Genomic DNA, 19,987 nt, shown 5'->3' with positions numbered 1-19,987 from the left:
TCAGTGTCTACCCTTTCATAATTTTCTGTCACATGGAGGATACAATAGCAGGAAGGGGTGAATGATACAGATAAATATATGATTGCTCCTGAAATCTCTGATTATTCTTTACAAAGGAACAGAGCAATCCGGACAGAATGTCCCTATGTGAATGTACTGCTCCCTAAATGTGGCCCCAGAAAGCATTAATGGCATATGTAGTTTTAATTCATTGACACATCCAGTAGCAGGTCAGACTGGAGCCTGAAGAAAACAGCCCTTGGCTTGTTTTCATGAACTGCCTGGATTCTCTTTGCTTTTTATTATTGCAGAACTGCCTAGGATCTCTAGTAATAGACCAGGACCCCACTGCAGTAGGCTCTGTCCAAACAGAACAGAAAGATGGCCTCTGCCTCAAAGAGTTTACAATTGATCCGTCTCCTGTTTTATACTTAGAGTGGGGAGTATTAGGAAACAACGAGACAACATTAGTCATCATGAGAGGCAATGGTTTCAGCACACCAGTGGCCTAACCTAACTTTTGCAATCGTAGCGGCTAATGCTCTCTTGCTTCCTTTGACACAAATGGGAAACTAATGCAGTCTTCCCTGTAAGCATGAGCCTGTTGGAATGGCACTGTATCAGTGAAAGAGGCTCCTTTAATAAGGGGATGTCTATACTGATAGAACATTTTGCCTTTTTTTCTACAGTGTCATCAAAGATAAGAACTTTTCTAAGGACAAAACACCCCTCGAGACAATATTTTGAGCAAGGAGTGTCCATAAATCCTCTACCAAAGCCTTGAAAGGCTACTAGTCAAGACAAAACCGCCCATTAAAATGGACATTTGTAGAAACTTTTCATCTCTGTAACATCCCCTCAAACACTAGCACCCTTTTTGTGCTTTTTTGGTTGAAATCCTTGGGGATCTCCTCAGGAAAGTAGCATGTGTTTGAATAAGTTTCCACTTGATACTCCATTCAGAATGTGAGAATAATGTATAGGTGCTGGACTTTTCAAAGGGGGAGTAAGGCCATGTCTACGCATACAGCACTGCAGTGGCGTAGCTGTACCAATGCAGCGGTGCCGCTGCAGCACGTCTGGGGAAGACAGTCTATGCCAATGGGAGACATGAACACATGAACACTTATGTTGGTGTAACTTATGTTGCTCGGGGTGTGAATAAACCACCCCCTTGAGCCACATAAATTATGCCAACATAGGCTGTAGTGTAGACATAGCCTAAGGCACTCAAATCCCATTGGGATCTGGGCCTCCGTTGGGCCCATTAGCAAATCCTAGCCAGGGTTGAACTTTTCACAGCCAACTAGGTGATTTGTACGTGCATCTTTCATTGATTGTAATGGAAGTTGTGTCTCTAAATTCCCTGGGCTTTGAAAATCTCAGTGCTACCTCAGCTTTGCAAAAGGACCTAAGGGAGGGCCAAATCACAAAGGGTCTCTACAGTTCCTCCAAAGGGTACATCTTGTTCCCATGTACAAATATCCAGGGACCAGCGATCGTCTGATCTTTAGTTCATAGAATCATAGAATATCAGGGTTGGAAGGGACCTCAGGAGGTCATCTCAGTCCAACCCCCTGCTCAAAGCAGGACCAATTCCCAACTAACTCATCCCAGCCAGGGCTTTGTCAAGCCTGACCTTAAAAACCTCTAAGGGAGGAGATTCCACCACCTCCCTAGATAACCCATTCTAGTGCTTCACCACCCTCCTAGTGAAAAAGTTTTTCCTAATATCCAACCTAAACCTCCCCCACTGCAACTTGAGACCATTACTCCTTGTTCTGTCATCTGGTACCACTGAGAACAGTCTAGATCCATCCTCTTTGGAACCCCCTTTCAGGTAGTTGAAAGCAGCTATTAAATCCCCCCTAATTCATCTCTTCTGCAGACTAAACAATCCCAGTTCCCTCAGCTTCTCCTCATAAGTCATGTGCTCCAGCCCCCTAATCATTTTTGTTGCTCTCTGCTGGACTCTTTCCAATTTTCCACATCCTTCTTGTAGTGTGGGGCCCAAAACTGGACACAGTACTCCAGATGAGGGGATGATTCACCAATGTCGAATAGAGAGGAATGATCACGTCCCTCGATCTGCTGGCAATGCCCCTACTTATACAGCCAAAAATGCCATTAGCCTTCTTGGCAATAAGGGCACACTGTTGACTCATATCCAGCTTCTCGTCCGCTGTAACCCCTAGGTCCTTTTCTGCAGAACTGCTGCCTAGCCATTTGGTCCCTAATCTGTAACAGTGAATGAGATTCTTCCGTCCTAAGTGCAGGACTCTAGTTCTGCTCACACTATCAATATCTGGGTGGTGTCAGGGTGGCACATTTTATACAGCAAAACCGTATGGACTGTGCAGGGAACTCATAAAAAATAAAGTGCCTCCTTACACTTAACAATAATCAGTATCTAAGTTTTAAACTTTAACTGCCTTTTGTTCAACCCTACCATTACAATTATTTTGTCCTATTTAGGGATAAACATTTCTAGTTATGAAACAATATATATGTCATTAAAATGTGACTTTCATTTCCTGTTTGACATTTCATAGACAGCAGGATATTTGGAAGGCTCGTGTTCTAATGGGAATGGAGTGTACTTATTAATAAAGTCAGGTTTTAATTATTCTTTTGTGTGTTATAAAACACAGGTCTCGTGTGCTTGCCAATTCTTATACCCAGAGTGCTGTATGCCTAGCTCAGGGATAAATATATTCTTTAGAATACTTATGCTGTCTGGACTGTCAGCCAAATGGGATGCACAGGAGACTAAATATATGTCCTGTTCTCTACATACTTCCCCCCCCTTCTAACCAGAAAGTGGATCATCTAGCTACTCATTTCCTAAATGAATAGCACATGTTCACTGCTGTTCAAGGCATACAGTGCACAGGTGATATAAGATGACACTAAAGAGAAGGGTGTGGAGAAGACATTAGTGAACGGGAGATTTGTTACAAAAGGATAAAAAGGAAAAAGCTGGGTTATGGTATGAAGGGGTTGGTGAGACCAATGTGTAAACTGAGAAGGTTTGGAAGGGCAGGAAGGGATGTGTGGGAAGCAGATAAGTTGAGGGGAAAGTGAGAAGCTATGAGGATGGATATGGGGAAGAGAAAGGAGCTTGGGATGTTGAGACGAGGAGAAATTAGGGAAGGAGGTTTAAGAGGATAGAAAAAGACGTGAGGGGGCTGGTGAGGGAGTGACAGAGTGGGAAAAAGGAGGTGAGAGAGAGAGAGGCTGATGAAGACAGAGGAGAGATGTTTATAGGGCTGAGGAAGGAAAAGAAACATCCTGGCCAGGATGACTTGAGGGGAATGCAAAGGTGTTTGGGCAATGGAGTATTAACCTTTAGCCTCCGGAGCTCGGAAGACATATGTAGAAGATTCAGTATGGTAAGGGGGAAGTAATTCCCTGTTAAGGGATGGCTGTGGCAATACTAAAGACAAGGGAAGGCATGGTTTGGGCAATGACAAGGAGGGAGGTGCAGGTAGTAGAACTGAGAAAGCCATTTAATCCAGGGACTGGCTCTCAGGAGCTCTTCTTTGCTAAGTGATTGTCTCCTTTGATTCCTGAGTTGTTAGAGGGTGATTCCAGATGTCATCATTTCCACTTACATGCTGGTTTCAACCAGCTGTTTTGCCCTTCTGGTTCCCTCTCATCTGCAGAATTTAAGTCTAAAGTGCACAATTTTTTTTTTTCAAATAATTTTGTCCCTGGTGGAATTTCTCCTAGATCTTACTCTAATCAGTTTCCTCTATGTGTCTCTGTGAGAGAGGAGAGAACTTCTAACTTTTTAATGAACATTTGATAGAAGTTGGAGTAGTTAGAAATACAGGCAAAACTGTATAATTAAAAGGCTTGTTCAGGTCTCCTCCCTTCCACTGGCAAGAATGCTTCTGAAATGATGTACCCAAATTGTAAGCAGTAAGTACCATGAATGACGCCCAGACTGGATGTCCTAAGAAACACCAGGAAAGGGAAGGCTGGGCAACAGTAACAGAAAAAGCAGCACCCTGTAATTCAGTGGTTCCCAAATTTTGTTCCGCCGCTTGTGCAGGGAAAGCCGCTGGAGGGCCAGGCCGGTTTGTTTACCTGCCACGTCCGCAGGTTCAGCCGATCGTGGCTCCAAGTGGCCGTGGTTCGCTGCTCCAGGCCAACGGGAGCTGCTGGAAGTGGCAGCCAGTACGTCCCTCAGCCCGCGCTGCTTCCAGCAGCTCCCATTGGCCTGGAGCAGCAAACCGCGGCCACTGAGAGCCGTGATCGGCCGAACCTGCGGACGCAGCAGGTAAACAAACTGGCCCAGCTTGCCAGGGGCTTTCCCTGTGCAAGCAGCGGACCAAGTTTGAGACCCACTGCTGTAATCATTTGGAAATCCTAACTCGGAAAGTTCTATAGACTTGAGAATGCAGAAAAGCAGCTAGAGGCTGACTTGAGAAAGGCAGCTTTTTGGGACTCTTATTAGACCTCAGACATTATCTTAATTGGATTTGTCAGTTATCAGTGAAAAACAAAGCAGTTCAAAAGTTCATATCTGATATCTGTGTTTTTGTGCAGTGGAACAACAAGAGACTTTCACTGCACAGTGGGTAACTAAAAGCTGTAAATCGCCATTAATACAATAATAGATATGGACAATTAGGAGCTAGTTTTTAAAAGCCTAAAGTCAGGACGAGATTGTAAGCAGCAATGCCAAACATATGTTTTTGAATGTAACCCTTCTGCCCATCTGAGTTAGCAGCAACAAGGGCCGGGTTCAGTATCTTGGGGTTCCGTTTCAATAACACAATGCAAAACCGGATCGAGCCCCCCACCCAGTGACCTGGGACAATTACATACCACCCTCCGGGTGCCTCTAAGAGGCAATACTTCCCTTCTCGCAAGCACGGAGTCTGAGTGTAGCAAAATCCTTTTAATAAAGGAGGGAAACAATGCGGCATGATGTTGGGGAAACACCACCCACAGGATTCATAATGCAAACCATGATCAAAAGACCCACTCACAAGTAAGTTTGGCAGTGTCCTTTTCCCCTCAGGGTCTTAAGTCCAGCAACCTAAAAATCACCCAAAAGTCCAACAACCCAAAAGTCTCTGTCCCTGGTCAGTGCAGAGCCAGAGTTCAAAAGTTTATCTGCAGAGTTTTACCTCCCAGCCTGGGTGGCAATGGGGGACGGGGGAGCGCGGGGGTGTTAAGGGGCACCTTACGTGGTCCAAGGCCGACTGCCCCGCCTCTCCATGGAGTTCTGCTGCAGTCTTCACTGCAAGCCACTCCGCCAGCCACTCCACTCCACAAGCCATCCCGTGAACTGCTCCGCTCCACCAGCTGCTCAGCAATATATCTTCAGTCCCCCTCCCCCAACTACTGAACACAGCACTCAATGATTTCAGCTCTTAGTAATTTTAGCTCGTTAGTGATTTCAGCTTGTAGTAGGGGAGCCTCAGTGCTGGTTCACCACTGGCCCAAAGTGAATTCAGCTCAGCAGCCTGTAACTAGACTCCTAATGAAATCAAAATTAGCTCTGATATTCCACAGTGGGGAGAGGAGGAGATGCAATTGGTGTTTCAGACCCTCAAAAGGGGCCCATACCATCAGGTACAAATACCTGTCCCCAGCCTCTCTCCCTTCACTGGGTTTTGGAACCCATGTCCCTTGTCTAGCAAGGGCTACTTAGTTGATGGCGAGTCCCTCTGTCATAAAACAGTTCCACTGTACTTGATTCACATATCAGGGTAAAACACTTTATTCTTCCTGCCCCAATAACAGAGAAACTGGGGATCCCACAGCAGCCAAAGTGACCATTTGGGCCGCTGTGGGCAGGACCGGCTTTAGGCCGATTCCACCGATTGCCCCAAATTGGACCCTACGTCTAAGAGGGCCCCGCCGATCGGGACGCTGCCGGAAGGAAAGCTGTGCGTTTCTGCTGGAAGCAGCTACTGCTGCTATGGCAACAAGAGATGCTGACGCTGGCCCAGCCGGCAGAGCGCTGAGGCAGAGGCAGCGGCTGTTGCACGTCAGGAGAGGGGAGGAGGCACACATGTGCTTCGCAGCCCTCCCCTCCCCTCCCCCGGCACCCACCTGGAGGAGACGCCAAGAGAGCTTCCGGTCCGGTGGGAGACAGGGTCATCTGCAGTGGACCTCACTCACCTGAGCAGCTGCTGGGGCTTCGGTCAGTGAGTGTTTGACCCTGTGATTTCCCCCCCAGCCACCACTCCTGCAAACACTGGGCAAGGGGCAGCCCCATCCCCCACCCTCAGTGAGGCTATGGTGAGGGGCAGCAGGGGAGGAAGGAAGCCACATGTGATGGCAGTCCCCTCCCCCCCAGCACCCACCACCCTCTCTCCGGCCCCCAAACTCTGTCCCAGAGCCTGCACCCCAGACTTCATCCCAGAGCCCAACCTCTCAACCATCCTACACCCCAATCCCCTGCCCCAACCCAGGGCCTGCACCCCAGATCTCCTCCCCCCACCCAAACTCCCTCGCAGAGCCTTAGGCAGGTGGGGGGCAGAGTTTGGGGGGGGGGGCGGGCTCTGAGCATTCTGGACACCACCAAAATTTCTACAAATCTGCTGCCCCTAATACTTGGAGGCAGGGTGAGGAGGCAAGTGGCGAGTCAGTGGATGGAGGGGGGCATCCATTTTCAGTATTTTAATGTTTGGTACTGCATTGATTGACTGCTGTGTGCATTATAGTGACCCCCTGGGTCTTTGAATGAGGCTTTATACTTGGGGGGGGACGAGGGGGTGAGTGGCGAGTCAGGGGTGAGTGGGTGGGCAAGAGGTGGGTGGGCAAAGAGGCGAGCAGTGAGCCAGAAGGGGTTCTAGGGATGGGCATGGGGGTTTCTGGCAGGGGAGGGAGAAGGTGAAAGGAGGTGAGTGGGGGGTGGGGGACTGACTAGGAGGGACGCAGCAAGCCAGCGGGGGGCTAGGAGGTGAAGAGGGTGTGATGTTGGGGCCGAGCGGGGAGGGGGCGGGTCCTATTTTATTTCTGTGATCTGCACCCTATGTGTGCCGTTACTTTCCACCCTCCCGCCCCCAAACCTTCCTTTTTGGCTCACAGCTGTTTTGGCAGGGCGGCACTGGGGAAGGAGGGTTTGTTTCCGCAGGGCGGGCGGCGCGGGGGGGGGGCGGTTGTTTCCGCGGGGCCGGGCGGTGCTGGGGGTGGGAGAAGAGGGCGCAATTTTATATTAATAAGGAAATATTTTATAAATATTAATAAAATAAACATTATTGAAGAAAATTAGTTGTACAACTATCAAAACATAAATTATTTTCCTAATATGAAAGTGAAAATCTATAATTAATATTCTTTTAGAATGTGGTGACTTCTATCAATATGGGTAAGAGATCAAGAGACATTGGTAGAAGGTACCCAAGTGGGAGTAAGAAAAGAGCCATATACAAGGCAAAGGCAGTTGAAAGACAGAAACAAAAGGGTGCTTTAAACAAGTATTTTAGCAGACCCGATTCTACTGTTGAGCCAGAAGAGCTCAGTGAAGATGCAGATTTGGTTGAAAATTCTCCAGTAGAACATACGACACAGACAGAGAACGACAGCAGTGACAAAGAATTTGAAGAGCCAAATCAGTCTGAAGAAGACACTCAAGACAGTCAAGGTGAAGAAAAGACTAAAAAAAGGGTTGTAACTGATGCTGAAGGTACTGAGGGTCAAGAATGCCTCTCTGATAATAAAGTTGTGAGTGGTTTAGATCCAGAGCAGAAAGGCAACTTCAACTCTGCTGACCAGATAGAAATATCTGATGATCCTGCAACTTGGCCAGAATACATTAGCCAGTGTATCAGGGAGTATTTAATAAAACAAGGGCCGCCTAAAATTATTGTAGAAGATTTCCCTAAAAATAAGATTGGGAAACACTTTTCAAAGTTTCACTGCAAACTGTAGCTTGTCCATGGGTGATATACTCAGTGTCAGCCGACAAGATCTTTTGTTATTACTGTAAGATTTTGTGCAATAATGTGACAAGTTCATTAGCATCCAAGGGTTTTAATGACTGGCCTAATATTCATACAAGATTGGCCGAGCACAAAAACTCAAAAGGATATTTACAAGCTATGCTTAGTTGCTGCGACCTTCAGCAAAGGTTATCTGCTGAAAAAACCATTGACTCAATACAACAAAAACTTATTGACCAAGAAGCAAAACACTGATATCAAGTTTTTGAGAGACTAGTTGCTGTCGTTCAGTTGCTAGCAGAATGAAACTTATCATTTCGTGGGTCTGATGAACGGCTGGGAACATCATACAATGGAAATTTTCTTGGAGTTATTGAATTACTGGGAAAGCTTGACCCAGTGATGCAGGAACATTTACGAAAAATCAAATACAAAGAAATACATGACCATTATTTAGGAAAAAACATTCACAATGAACTTATTAGTATTGTAGGGAATGCTGTTAAACGTGAAATAATAGCTCGAATTAAGGCTGTTAAGTATTTTGCTATTATACTCGATTGCACTTCTCACATTAGTCACCAAGAACAAATGTCATTGACAATTAGGTATGTGGCTGATGGTGTATCACCAAATATTCTGGCAGGAGTATATGAACATTTCATTAAGTTCGTAGTAGTAGAAAGCAGCACAGGTGAATATTTGTACAATATCCTTTTAAGTGAACTCGAAGACCTGGGATTGGACGTTGCAAATATCCATGGGCAGGACTATGACAACAGCGCAAATATGAAGGGAAACATATCAGGTGTACAAGCATGACTTTTGAAAACAAACTCAAGAGCTTTTTTTACACCATGTGCATGTCAACTATAATCTCATTTTGGGAGACATGGCCAAAACATGTCCAGATGCGATGAGTTTCTTTGGAGCCTTGCAGCGTATTTACGTCCTTTTTTCTGCATCTACTAAAATATAGACTATTTTAGAAAACATCTTACTGGCCTTGCTGTAAAGCCTCTTTGCGAAACACGATGGGAATGTAGAATGCAAAGCGTCAAAGTTCTGCGGTACCAAGCAGGGGAGTTTTATGATGCACTCGTAGAGGTAGCAGAAACAATTGATGATGCTCAAGCAAAAAGTGAAGCTGAATCGCTGGCTATTCAAATGAAGGATTATAAGTTTTTGGTTTCTCTAGTTTTCTGGCATGATTTACTTTTTCAAGTGAATTTTGTGAGCAAAGAGCTACAGAGTGATACAATGGAGATTTCTGCAGGAATTTCTTCATTCGAAAAGCTTTGTAACTGGTTAAAAACGTATAGAGAGAAGGGTTTTCAAGAAGCTTTAACTGGTGCCAATGAACTTGCCAAAGATCTAGATGTGACTCCAGTATACCAGACTAAACGCTTGCGCAAACGAAAAATACAATTTGAGTACGAGTCTGCAGACGAGCCTTTTTCTGATCCAAAAGAAGCTTACAGAGTGCAATGCTTCAATCAAGTGTTAGACAAAGCTTTACAGTCACTTGAACCAAGGTTTGAACAGTTACAAAAGCATGAGAGTTTATTTGGATTTTTATGTGAACTCAAAAATCTTCCCATACGAAAATCTGCTGCAGATCTGGAATTCGCATTGACAGATGTGAAACTAGTGCAGGAAAATGAACAAGTTTCAACTTGTAAAATCAGTTGACATAAATGGCTACATGCTTTGTGAAGAACTGGAAGCGTTAAAGCCAATTCTTTCATCTGATTGTAGAAACCCCGTAAAAATGGTTCAATTTCTTGCATATAATAACCGATCAACAGCATTCCCAAATTTATTTATAGCAATTCGAATCTTCCTGACTATTCCAGTAACTGGAGAGAGGAGCTTCTCGAAGCTAAATCGAATTAAAACATATCTGCGATCAACAATTCAGGAAGACCGATTAAACAAATTGGCAATCATGTCAATTGAATGTGAAGTAATGAAGAGCTTCGAGTTAGGCAATATACTGAAAGATTTTGTCAAACAAAAAGCAAGGAAGATAAAGTTTTAAAAACATATAATCAAGGTGTACAATAAAGTTCCTCTTAATGAACTTGATATTTATAATATATGACGCAATGTATGTAATATATAATGTTGTTGTTATTATATAATCATGGAAAGTAAATAATACACTGAAGAAATGAGAGGGGTTTTTTTTTAAGTGTTTTTTTTTTTTTTTTAGTCATCCCAGCCGGGGCCCCGTCAAAACTGTTCGAATTGGACCCCACACTTTCCTAAAGCCGGCCCTGGCTGTGGGCTCATGCAGGTCCGGCTCTAGGCACCAGCATCCCAAGCATGTGCTTGGGGCGGCACTTTTCAAGGGGCGGCACTCTGGCTTTTTTTTTTTTTTTTTTTTTTTTTTTGCTTGGGGTGGCAAAAAACCTGGAGCTGGGCTCATGCTAGGCGGAGTGGGTGTGCCTATACAGACCAGATCAGCCCCTGGAGTTCTTTTCCACACTCGCCATAATTCACCACCAGATGTCAGGGTAGAGCTCATCCTGACTGCTTACATGAAGATGAATTGAAAAATGCTAGTGGACTGGTAATGGTGCAAAATGCTGTATTATTTGCAACATTGGTAGTAAGTTTTTGTTTTGTACTAACATATTAGGAAAGTTAACATCACTAGTATTCAAATCTTTAAAATGCATTTGCATCAGAAGGTGGATATGAAAGCATCCCTTCTGTTTTCTGTGTCTATATAGTAATGACCCATGTCAACAATCCAGGGGAGGTTTAACTGTATATTGTCCTTTTTTTGTTTGTTTGTTGTTTTTTAGTTGTTGGTTGACTTAAAGTCAAAGTGGAATGTTTTGGATCAATCACAATTTAAAATGCAAAATGCCCAACAGGCTTAAATGTCAGCTATTGTATTTTTCAGTATTCCACTTCCACAGTAATTATTATTGAATTCCACTGTAAATGGCAGCAGTCATATCTTTTAAATGGTATCACTGAGAGGAACAATTTCAACAGTTTCACTGCTCACCAATTTCATGTTTTGAGCAGTTGAAAATGCCATGTTTTAACTTGTCAGTGAAAAGTCACCATAGTGCTAGGAAACTACTGGTGCCAACAGTGCTCAGAGGAGCAGCCTTTAATCTGTTCTGAATTACTCTGAGGCAGAAATGGCCCCCAGATGGCTCCAGGCTGGGGTAGTGGAAAGGTGGCTTGGAGCCATCTCTTCTTCCATACCCTTGGGTACTGTGCCAAGCAGAGCTCAGCTGGACCAAATACCTGGCCGTTGTACAGTAAAACTTTATAGGCTGAAGTCTTTAAGATTGAAAACCTTAAGATCATAGAGTGTGCTCTAAGGCCTAGATTTTCAAAGGGACAATTTTCAGTCTCTCAGTTTGTGAGTGCCCACCATGCACCTTAAGGGGGCATCTGATTTTCAGAGGGCAACTACTCAGCAGATACAGATACCCTGTAAGGTAGCTCAAGCTGACCATCCAGAATCACAAGTCACTTTTGAAAATCTTGGCCTACATTGTATCAAACATTTAATACACAGTTGCTGAAGGACTTTTAAGCACTGCACATATTCTTGTGGGGATTAGATTCTGCATGTGCAGAGCTTGCTTTGTAGCTAAAGGTGTTATGTGCTTGATGTACTTTACGTCGCTTTCTTTTCCCCTCTCTTAATTTCCTGTTTTCCTTTTTGAAAATGTTGCCTTTTCTTTTAAAAACTAGGATAATTACAGTACAAAATATCCATTAATATTGCAATTTTAAAAGGTTCTTAGGGTTACATGAATCTGTCTCCTGTCCACACAAAGAGACAGCTCCTCACTAGCATCCATCAGCAAATCTGTACTGAAATCAATGGAGCTACATTGATTTGCACTGGCTAAGGAGCTGGCCTATGTAATTTTTTCTTCTTTTTTTAAAAACGATGTATCTTGCTTATTACACTGCTGTGTTAAGAGGTTAGATGGATATCTTAAAACAGTGGTTTTCAACCTTTTTTCATTTGTGGACCCCTAAAAAAATGTGCATGGAGGTGCGGACCCCTTTGGAAATCTTAGAAATAGTTTGCTACGGGCGATGGAACAAAGGTTGAAAACACTGTCTTAAAATATGCAGGATGTCCAACTTGGCTGAGTTGACATTACTGTGGATATTGTAACTTTTTACTCCCACTGAGGATCTGACCCTTAATTTTCTGATTCCTTAGGCTGTGTCTACACTTTCTTAAAACGCTACAGTGGTGCATCTGTTGTCAACATTGGGGTTAGGCATGGTCATGGTTTGGGAGCGTGCGCGGGGGCATTGTCCCCCCAAACAGAGGCAAGGTGTGTGGGGAGGGGTTACACAGGGTCATGTGCCACTTCCTCTCCCTCTCCCGCCCTGATTTCTGGGAGCACTGAGCTGCCCTGCAGGGCTTGCATTGCTTGGCCTGCTGATGTGTGTGTGTGTGTGTGTGTGTGGGGGGGGGGGGGGGGGACTCTGTCCTTCCCGTGCTGTGCCTCCTGCACCCCGGCATGTTTCCTCCTGGGTCCTAGTGCCTGCCCATTTCCTATACAACAGGGAGTGCCAGCAGGGGGGCAGGGCAGCTGTTGGGATGGGGGGAAGAGATAGTGGGCAGGGGGAAGGGGCAGGGTGAAGAGAAGGGAATGGGGCAGAGGACAATGGGCAGAAGAAAGGGGAGGGGATGGGGATGCAGGAATGGGCAGGGAGGAAACAGGCCTGGCATGTGGCATCCTCTCGGCAGCAGCGGCCACAGCAGCAGCAGAGCAGTGACATTGCTGCAGCAGCTGGTGCCAGAGTAACCACCAGCCAGCCAGCAGCAGCTGGGGCTCCCCTGTTAAGCCGTCCCATCCCCCTCCCCAGCACCGGCAGCCCAGGTATCCAGCCCAGGTGGCGGAGCGAGCCTGTGAGCCATGGCTACATGGTGCACATGTGTGCATGGGCACACCTGTACTTTGCACCCTCCCCCCTAAAAATATAGCAGTCAAACGACACCTATGGGGTATAGTCCATAATTCTTCACCCCCGAGTGATGTAGCTGTGACAACCTGGCTTTTTAGTGTAGACCTGGCCTTAGTGTTTAAACTCTTAAACTTAGCATGACATTACTACAAGATTTTGTATTTTAATAAGACGATCTCTGCTTACTTTTTCTTTGTGAATAATGGCAACGCTGTAATGGCATTCTAAGCCCCATACATGGAAAAAAATTAGCCCTGTTCTGTCTCTAACAGAATCTGTGTGACTTGCATTCTTTAACATGTGTGGACCTGTAATACTCTCAAGAGAGAAGCAACCTTTTTCGTGCAGCCACTTAATTGTAAATAGCAAGATAGGATTCTGGATACTTGCGAGTCTATGGCCACTTATTGTGTTTTCTTTTTTACATCAGCACAGCCCTTTGAAAGAATAACAGCCTTTTATTTGTTATTGAGCCATGTATTATTCTCCACGCTGAAATAGAGTATACAATGTGAAGAGTTCAACATTCTAATCTAGTAGTGGTATAGTGCTTTTTTATATTGAAAATGCATTGAAATGTCAACTGCATGGAGCACATACTGGCATCACCAAGCATAAGAATCATTGACCTCAGCGACCCCTTGATATAAGTGTATAGCAGAGAAATCATTGTGGAGTTTTGTTTTGTTTTTTTCCAATATGTGGTGTTGCTGTTGAACTAACAGCATTGTCTTGACTTACTGCAATGTACAGTTCTATTGGTGAAATTAAAAGCAACGCCTGTGAGTTGGAAGACTTGTCACTGTCAACTTTGTCAGTGGTTCTTAATGGAAACTTGAACAAGTCACTTCACCTTTCTGGTTCCTTAGTTTCCCCATCTGAAAAATGGACATAATGAGGTTATTTATCTACCTTTGTAAGATGTTCCAAGAATCTCAGATGAAAGGCATTATATCATCTATACAGTCAAAGCAGAGATAAGCCTAAACTACAAAATTCAGATCTGGTTCTAGATATGAACTTTCCCCAAGTTTGGAGGTATTCTGGATCCAGAATTTTGTTTCTGCACTGATAAAGACAGCTCTCAAGTTAGGATCCGGATTAGAATTCTCACAAAGATCAGGATTATTTTAGATACCTGGTTTTGGTTCACACTCATCTTTAGCACAATCTAGTGGAATCTCTATATAAAGCACTTTTTCATACGTCTCTGATGCTATGATGTTCTATTAAATATCTGCAAGTATGACTAACCTGTCCTAGAGATAAAGGATTGCATTATGGTTTTAAAAAATGTAATTAAAATGGCATATCTTTAATCCTAATCCTGTGATTTTTATCAATCACGTGTTTTTTTTTTTTTTTTAACTGCCTTTCAGCAACCCAGTGTAAACATGGTGCAGTGTATGATACCTGTGGCCCTGGATGTGTCAAAACATGTGACAACTGGAATGAGATTGGTCCATGCAATAAGCCATGTGTTGCAGGTTGCCACTGTCCAGCAAACTTAGTTCATCACAAAGGAAGATGCATCAAGCCAGTCCTCTGTCCACAACGGTGACATTAGTTCTATCTCCAAGGACTATAATGTTGGTATCTTTGATACCTTTGAAGCTCACAGCCAATGAAGGACTGCGCTGTTTGTATGCAGATTCTGCATAGTACACACATACTTAATGTTTGTGTATATATGTGTGTGTATGTATATTTATGTGTCTATATATACACACACAGGCACATATATACATTTATTTATATATACACACACAAATGTATATACATTTATATATAAATGTATACTGTGTGTGTAAATACACATCTGTACATCAAATATAAATACAACATATATATATATATACACACAGAGAAATATACATCATTTATGTAAACAATAAAAGGATGAATTATTTTATGTATATTTTTTGCTATAAAGTTTATGTATTATTTGTAGGATCCTAATCTGTAATCCATTTAAGTCATTGTACAAATAAAACAGGTGTTTTTAATACAATATAGTGGCATGAAAACATTGGATGACTTTGACATTGCATAAACTTGTAGTTTCCCAGGAAATTTTTCTAGGGCCATAGCATTGCCAGACTGGATTATCTTCAACTGAGAATCTGGATTTACAGTTTTACAGGAAACATGTTTCTTTCGAGATGGAGGATTTATCTAGAAATATTTCATGTGTACCTCAGAGCTGTCTAGTGATTGGTGACAGTGTTTAATGGTGCAGAGAAAGCTAGGGATTGGATTTTATGCTTAATTGAATCACTGTATAAAATGACTTCCAAAACTGGATTGGCCAACTGCCAATAAAGAGAGATTTGGTTTTGGAACAGAACCAAAGAATCAATGGCCAGATTCTCAAAAGTGTTCAACATGCAGCAGCTCCCATTGAAAAACTGACCTCTTATCATTTAATAAATTAAATATCCTATATGTGTTGTTATATTTGGCATTAACTGGGAATGAACAGTAAAGAACCAGGAAAAAAAACTTTAGCCCCCTTACCATGTTTTAAACCACTGGTTTTGTTTCATATATTCTTAGAAATATTATTGGATAAACAAAACTTAAATATTGTGAAGTAAGATGCAATTTGATTTTTCTGCAGCTTGATACTTAAAATAACATTGGCTCCCTTTCTTAGTAACGCATTTCATTGGTCAGCAGGTTTAGAACCCAAAGGAAAATTCTCCCAAAGAACAGTGTAGAAAATGTTAAACGATAAATGCCGGCAGCTCACCAATTTCATCTATCTTCATGAACTAAGGGTATGTATTCACTACCGGAAGGATCGGCGGGCAGCGATCGATACAGCGGGGATCGATTTATCGCATCTAGTCTAGACAAGTGGGGATCGATTTATTGCGTCTAGACTAGACGTGATAAATCGATCCCTGAGCCCTCTCCCATTGACTCCTGTACTCCAGCTCGGCAAGAGGCACAGGCAGAGTCGATGGGGGAGCAGCAGCAGTCAACTCACCGTAGTGAAGACACCGCGGTAAGTAGATCTAAGTATGTCGACTTCAGCTACGTTAGTCACGTAGCTGAAGTTGCGTAACTTAGATCGATTTCCACCCCCACCCTCCAGTGTAGACCAGGCCTTATAGATTTGTGAAGTTTGCTTGACTGCTGAAATCTTCCAATGGAGATGCAGTGAGATGTGATTCCACCAAACATCATAATTTATGCTGTGCAGCTCTCTCAAGCTGGGGGGCATGGGGGTGGTGAGTTACACTTCCCTTGCCATGGAAACCTCCAGTAGGGTCTGATCAATGGGAATCTTCAGTAGGCATTCGATGTGAACTTATAATGAAGTCACCTTTTTTCCCCACGGCGCTACTTCACTATAATTGAAACTTCTCTAACTTGAATTGAAATTGCACTTCATAATGTCTGGGAAAAAAATCAGGACTTTACTCTACTTCTCTTCAACAGAAGCTTCACTGTGTCTGAATTCACTCCGAGTAAAAGGGCATAACAGTTTCTAGTTATATATGGTTATGATGGTGTCATGGGTGAAGCTATTTGGTAAGCAGATCTAACACAGCATAATCATATGCAAAATTCTACATACACTAGTGTTAAACACAGCTGGGTCAATAATTCCAAAAGTTTTCCATGAATGTTTGTCTAAAACTTTTTAAATTTGACGGTCACTTCATGAGCACTCCATGTTTGTTTTTTCTGTGAACATTCAAGTGATTCAGTTTTATGGGCAAAAAGGGTTTATGGAAAGCAAATTTCAAAGTCTCACATACAAGTATTTGTGAAAAACCAAACTGTAAATGTGCAAGTGCTCATCCAATCAGGACACAGAAACAATACTGTGTGACTTATCTAATCAATCACACATTGCAACAATGCTGCTGAAATTCAGAATGTTTGCAATCAGTCTATAGAGTAAAAAGATGAAATGATAGTTGCTAATAAATTTCAAATATCAATTAAATCTGAGGAAATAGCAGTCTGTTTGGGATATTCCACAGGGGGGGTGGGAGTGGGGCTAAATCCATTGAACATGTTATTTGCCCCGCTCTAGTATTAAGTGTTTTTTTTTTTAATTTTTACAAATCCATCAATAAAACTTACTTAAAAATGAACAAAGGTTAAGCAGAACACACACAAACTGCTCATGGTGAATATTGTGCATCTCCTGAGATTTTTCACCAGGTTTTTGTTCTGAGTGATCATGATGAATGAAAGGTAAAGAAACATGTCCTCAGTTGCTATATGTCAGTATAGCTCCACCGGTAAATAAAGCTAGGGCTGTTTACACCAGATGAAGCCTAGGTGTGGCCCAAAGTTTCTGTGAAAAAACAAACTCTTAGGCTAGACTGTTTCAGTTTGGACCCTGAGCTGGATATCAACTCAGATACATCATAGCTTAGCTTTGCTTTGTTATAGCTTCCTAGTTAATTACACTCTGGGGCTGTAGGGTACCAACGGTTCCTTTGCCTAGCACTCAAGGGAATGGTAGGGCTGTACTGTGCCCTGCTCATGGGGGTAAAGAGGCTGCCTTCTCCACCCCTGAGACCCATGCATGATTGGACACAGTATCACTGTTAAGGTTTTATTCAGCAGAAATTCCACATGAACATTTGTAATGCCCTGCGCCCAGCTGAGGAATTCAGCATAAATATCAGCTGGGAATGCAGAAGCTATTTGCCTGTCCCCTTCCTCCCAAAATATTATAAGATTGCAGTCTTGACTCGCTTGAAGTCAATAGCAGAACTCCCATTAATTTCACTGGAGCAAGGATTTCATCACAGATGCCTTCTTAATAGAGCTACTCAGAGGTGCTGAATTAATTTTACTCCTGCCATCCTTCCTCTGTGAAATATTAATCCTGATACACTAGAGCTGGAAACTTCTGGTATATGGCTATAGATATTATTTTTGTAATTTGCCAAACAGATCTAGCTTTAATATACCATGATTCATAGATTATAGGACTGAAAGGGACCTCGAGAGGTCATCGAGTCCAGTCCCCTGCCCTCATGGCAGGACCAAATACTGTCTAGACCATCCCGGATAGACATTTAATCTAACCTATTCTTAAATAGCTCCAGAGATGGAGATTCCACAACCTCCCTAGGCAGTTTATTCCGGTGTTTAACTGCCCTGACAGTTAGGAACTTTTTCCTAATGTCCAACCTAAACCTCCCTTGCTGCAGTTTAAGCCCATTGCTTCTTGTTCTATCCTTAGAGGCTAAGGTGAATACGTTTTCTCCCTCCTCCTTATGGCACCCTTTTAGATACCTGGAAACTGCTATCATGTCCCCTCTTGTCCCCTCTCAGTCTTCTCTTTTCTAAAGAAAACAAACCCAATTCTTTCAGCCTTCCTTCATATCTTTTCATAGAATATCAGGGTTGGAAGGGACCTCAGGAGGTCATCTAGTCCAACCCCCTGCTCAAAGCAGGACCAATCCCTAGACAGATTTTTGCCCTAGATCCCTAAGTGGCCCCCTCAAGGATTGGGCTCACAACCCTGGGTTTAGGAGGGCAATGCTCAAACCACTGAACTAGCTGCCTACCCATGCTCCTTCCTATTTCTGACTCATCTCCCAGGTCTCCACGTTCCCCACTTACCTGTGGGCTTTGTTCACCTGTCCCCGTTGAACCTAGTTTAAAGCCCTTCTCACTAGGTTAGCCAGTCTGTGTCCAAATAGGGTCTTTCCCCTCCTCGAAAGGTGAATGCCATCTCTGCCTAGCAGATGATAGTGTATTTTTAACCATTGGCTCAGGAGCAATGTACTGGTTGCTGTTTTGATATTCTTGGATGGAAATCATACTCTGATACCTGCATCAAGTTTGTGCATTAAAACGTTGACATTGCTTATGCCTATCTGTTAGTGTGACTCTGTGCAAATTCAAAGGGTGATGCATGTTTCAAAAGAGCACAGGTTCTAACCAAACAATGGTCTAAAAGGAAAGCCCATAGAGAGGCACTGTAGTCCAATGGGTGAAATAGAGGACTGGGAGTCAAGAGACCAGAGTTGTATTTTTAGCTCTGCTACTAACCTGTCGTGTGACCATTAGCAAGTCATTTAATCTCTGTGCCTCCATTTCCAGCTCAAGAAAATGGAATTGATATTTACTCATCTTTGTAAAGTGCTTTGAGGTAAATTGATTAAAAACATAAATATAATATAAATTGGTAGACTGCAGAGTGTTATTTTACCAGTGTATGAAGATCTGCCTTGGGTTCAAGCGATCCCAAATTTTTGCCATTGCCTTTATTTCAAAGGGTCTCAATGTATTGACAAATTTGAAGACAAAATACATTAGTATCATTGTATTTTCTTTCTGCTCTTCTTTTATCTAATCGGTGTCATTGGTGAGAGTTGTGAACCATGTAATACTATTGAAAATGAATAATTTGGGTGTATCATACACCTCTGTAGATGCTTCAGTATTTCCTGGAAGGTCTTTCTCATGGAAAAAAGGTTATGAATCCGCTAAAAGTGAAAAGATGGAAATGAGAGGGTTCTTAATATCCTACCCACATGTAGCTATTTCCTTGCAGAAGATGAGACATTTTCAGCAGCATCCCTAGAAGATATAACTTGCTTTTCTGGTGCAGGAGAAGTACAAACACTGGAGAGCACCAGCTGGCCTCTCACTGACAACATTTTAGTGTTACTAAAATGGACTTTGGGTGCCTGGATAGAAACCTTCTATTTGCCCTTCTTCAAAGTACGCTAGGGGTCCATTGCATTGCATCACAGAACAATGACAGAACAATGTGCCAGAAATATGCAGAGCCAGAAGAGTAGAAGGGTCATATTTAAGCAACCGAATTTGGCAATGCAGTGGTAAGGTAGTCAAGCCTTGGGAGCTCCTTACAGCCTTATTAGTCTCAGGCACTGTAGTGGGGTGGACACCCACTCCTGCCTGGGAGGGCTGGAAAGCAGCCCTGGAGAGGGCTGCAGTTCTAAAAGCTGGGCTGATTGGGGAAGTGGCTGCAGCTGGGCCACACCCCAATCGGGCCACAGCTGGCCTGTATAAAAAGGCTGGCAGCCAGGAGCTTAGCAGTCTCTTTCTGTCTTCAGAGAGAGAAGGGCCTGCCTGCAGGGAGGTTAACTAGGTATCTGGAGTGGAGC

The 19,987-nt window shown here is 43.3% G+C and overlaps 1 protein-coding gene across 2 annotated transcripts in view; it reads left to right on the top strand.

Moving 5' to 3' along the window:
- The window catches only part of BMPER (BMP binding endothelial regulator), a 222,130-nt gene extending 203,109 nt beyond the window's left edge, over window positions 1-19,021 (top strand). For both annotated transcript variants that reach the window (XM_054020642.1, XM_054020643.1), the window contains one exon: window positions 14,252-19,021. In XM_054020642.1, the coding sequence (XP_053876617.1) occupies window positions 14,252-14,433 (182 nt within the window). In that variant the 3' untranslated portion in view covers window positions 14,434-19,021. The remainder of the gene's footprint in view (window positions 1-14,251) is intronic.
- Window positions 19,022-19,987: the final 966 nt, after the last annotated feature.

Source organism: Malaclemys terrapin, chromosome 2 (assembly GCF_027887155.1).
Source record: "Malaclemys terrapin pileata isolate rMalTer1 chromosome 2, rMalTer1.hap1, whole genome shotgun sequence".
In the NCBI taxonomy this organism is placed as follows: Eukaryota; Metazoa; Chordata; order Testudines; family Emydidae; genus Malaclemys; species Malaclemys terrapin.
This window is presented reverse-complemented; position numbering and strand designations above follow the sequence as displayed.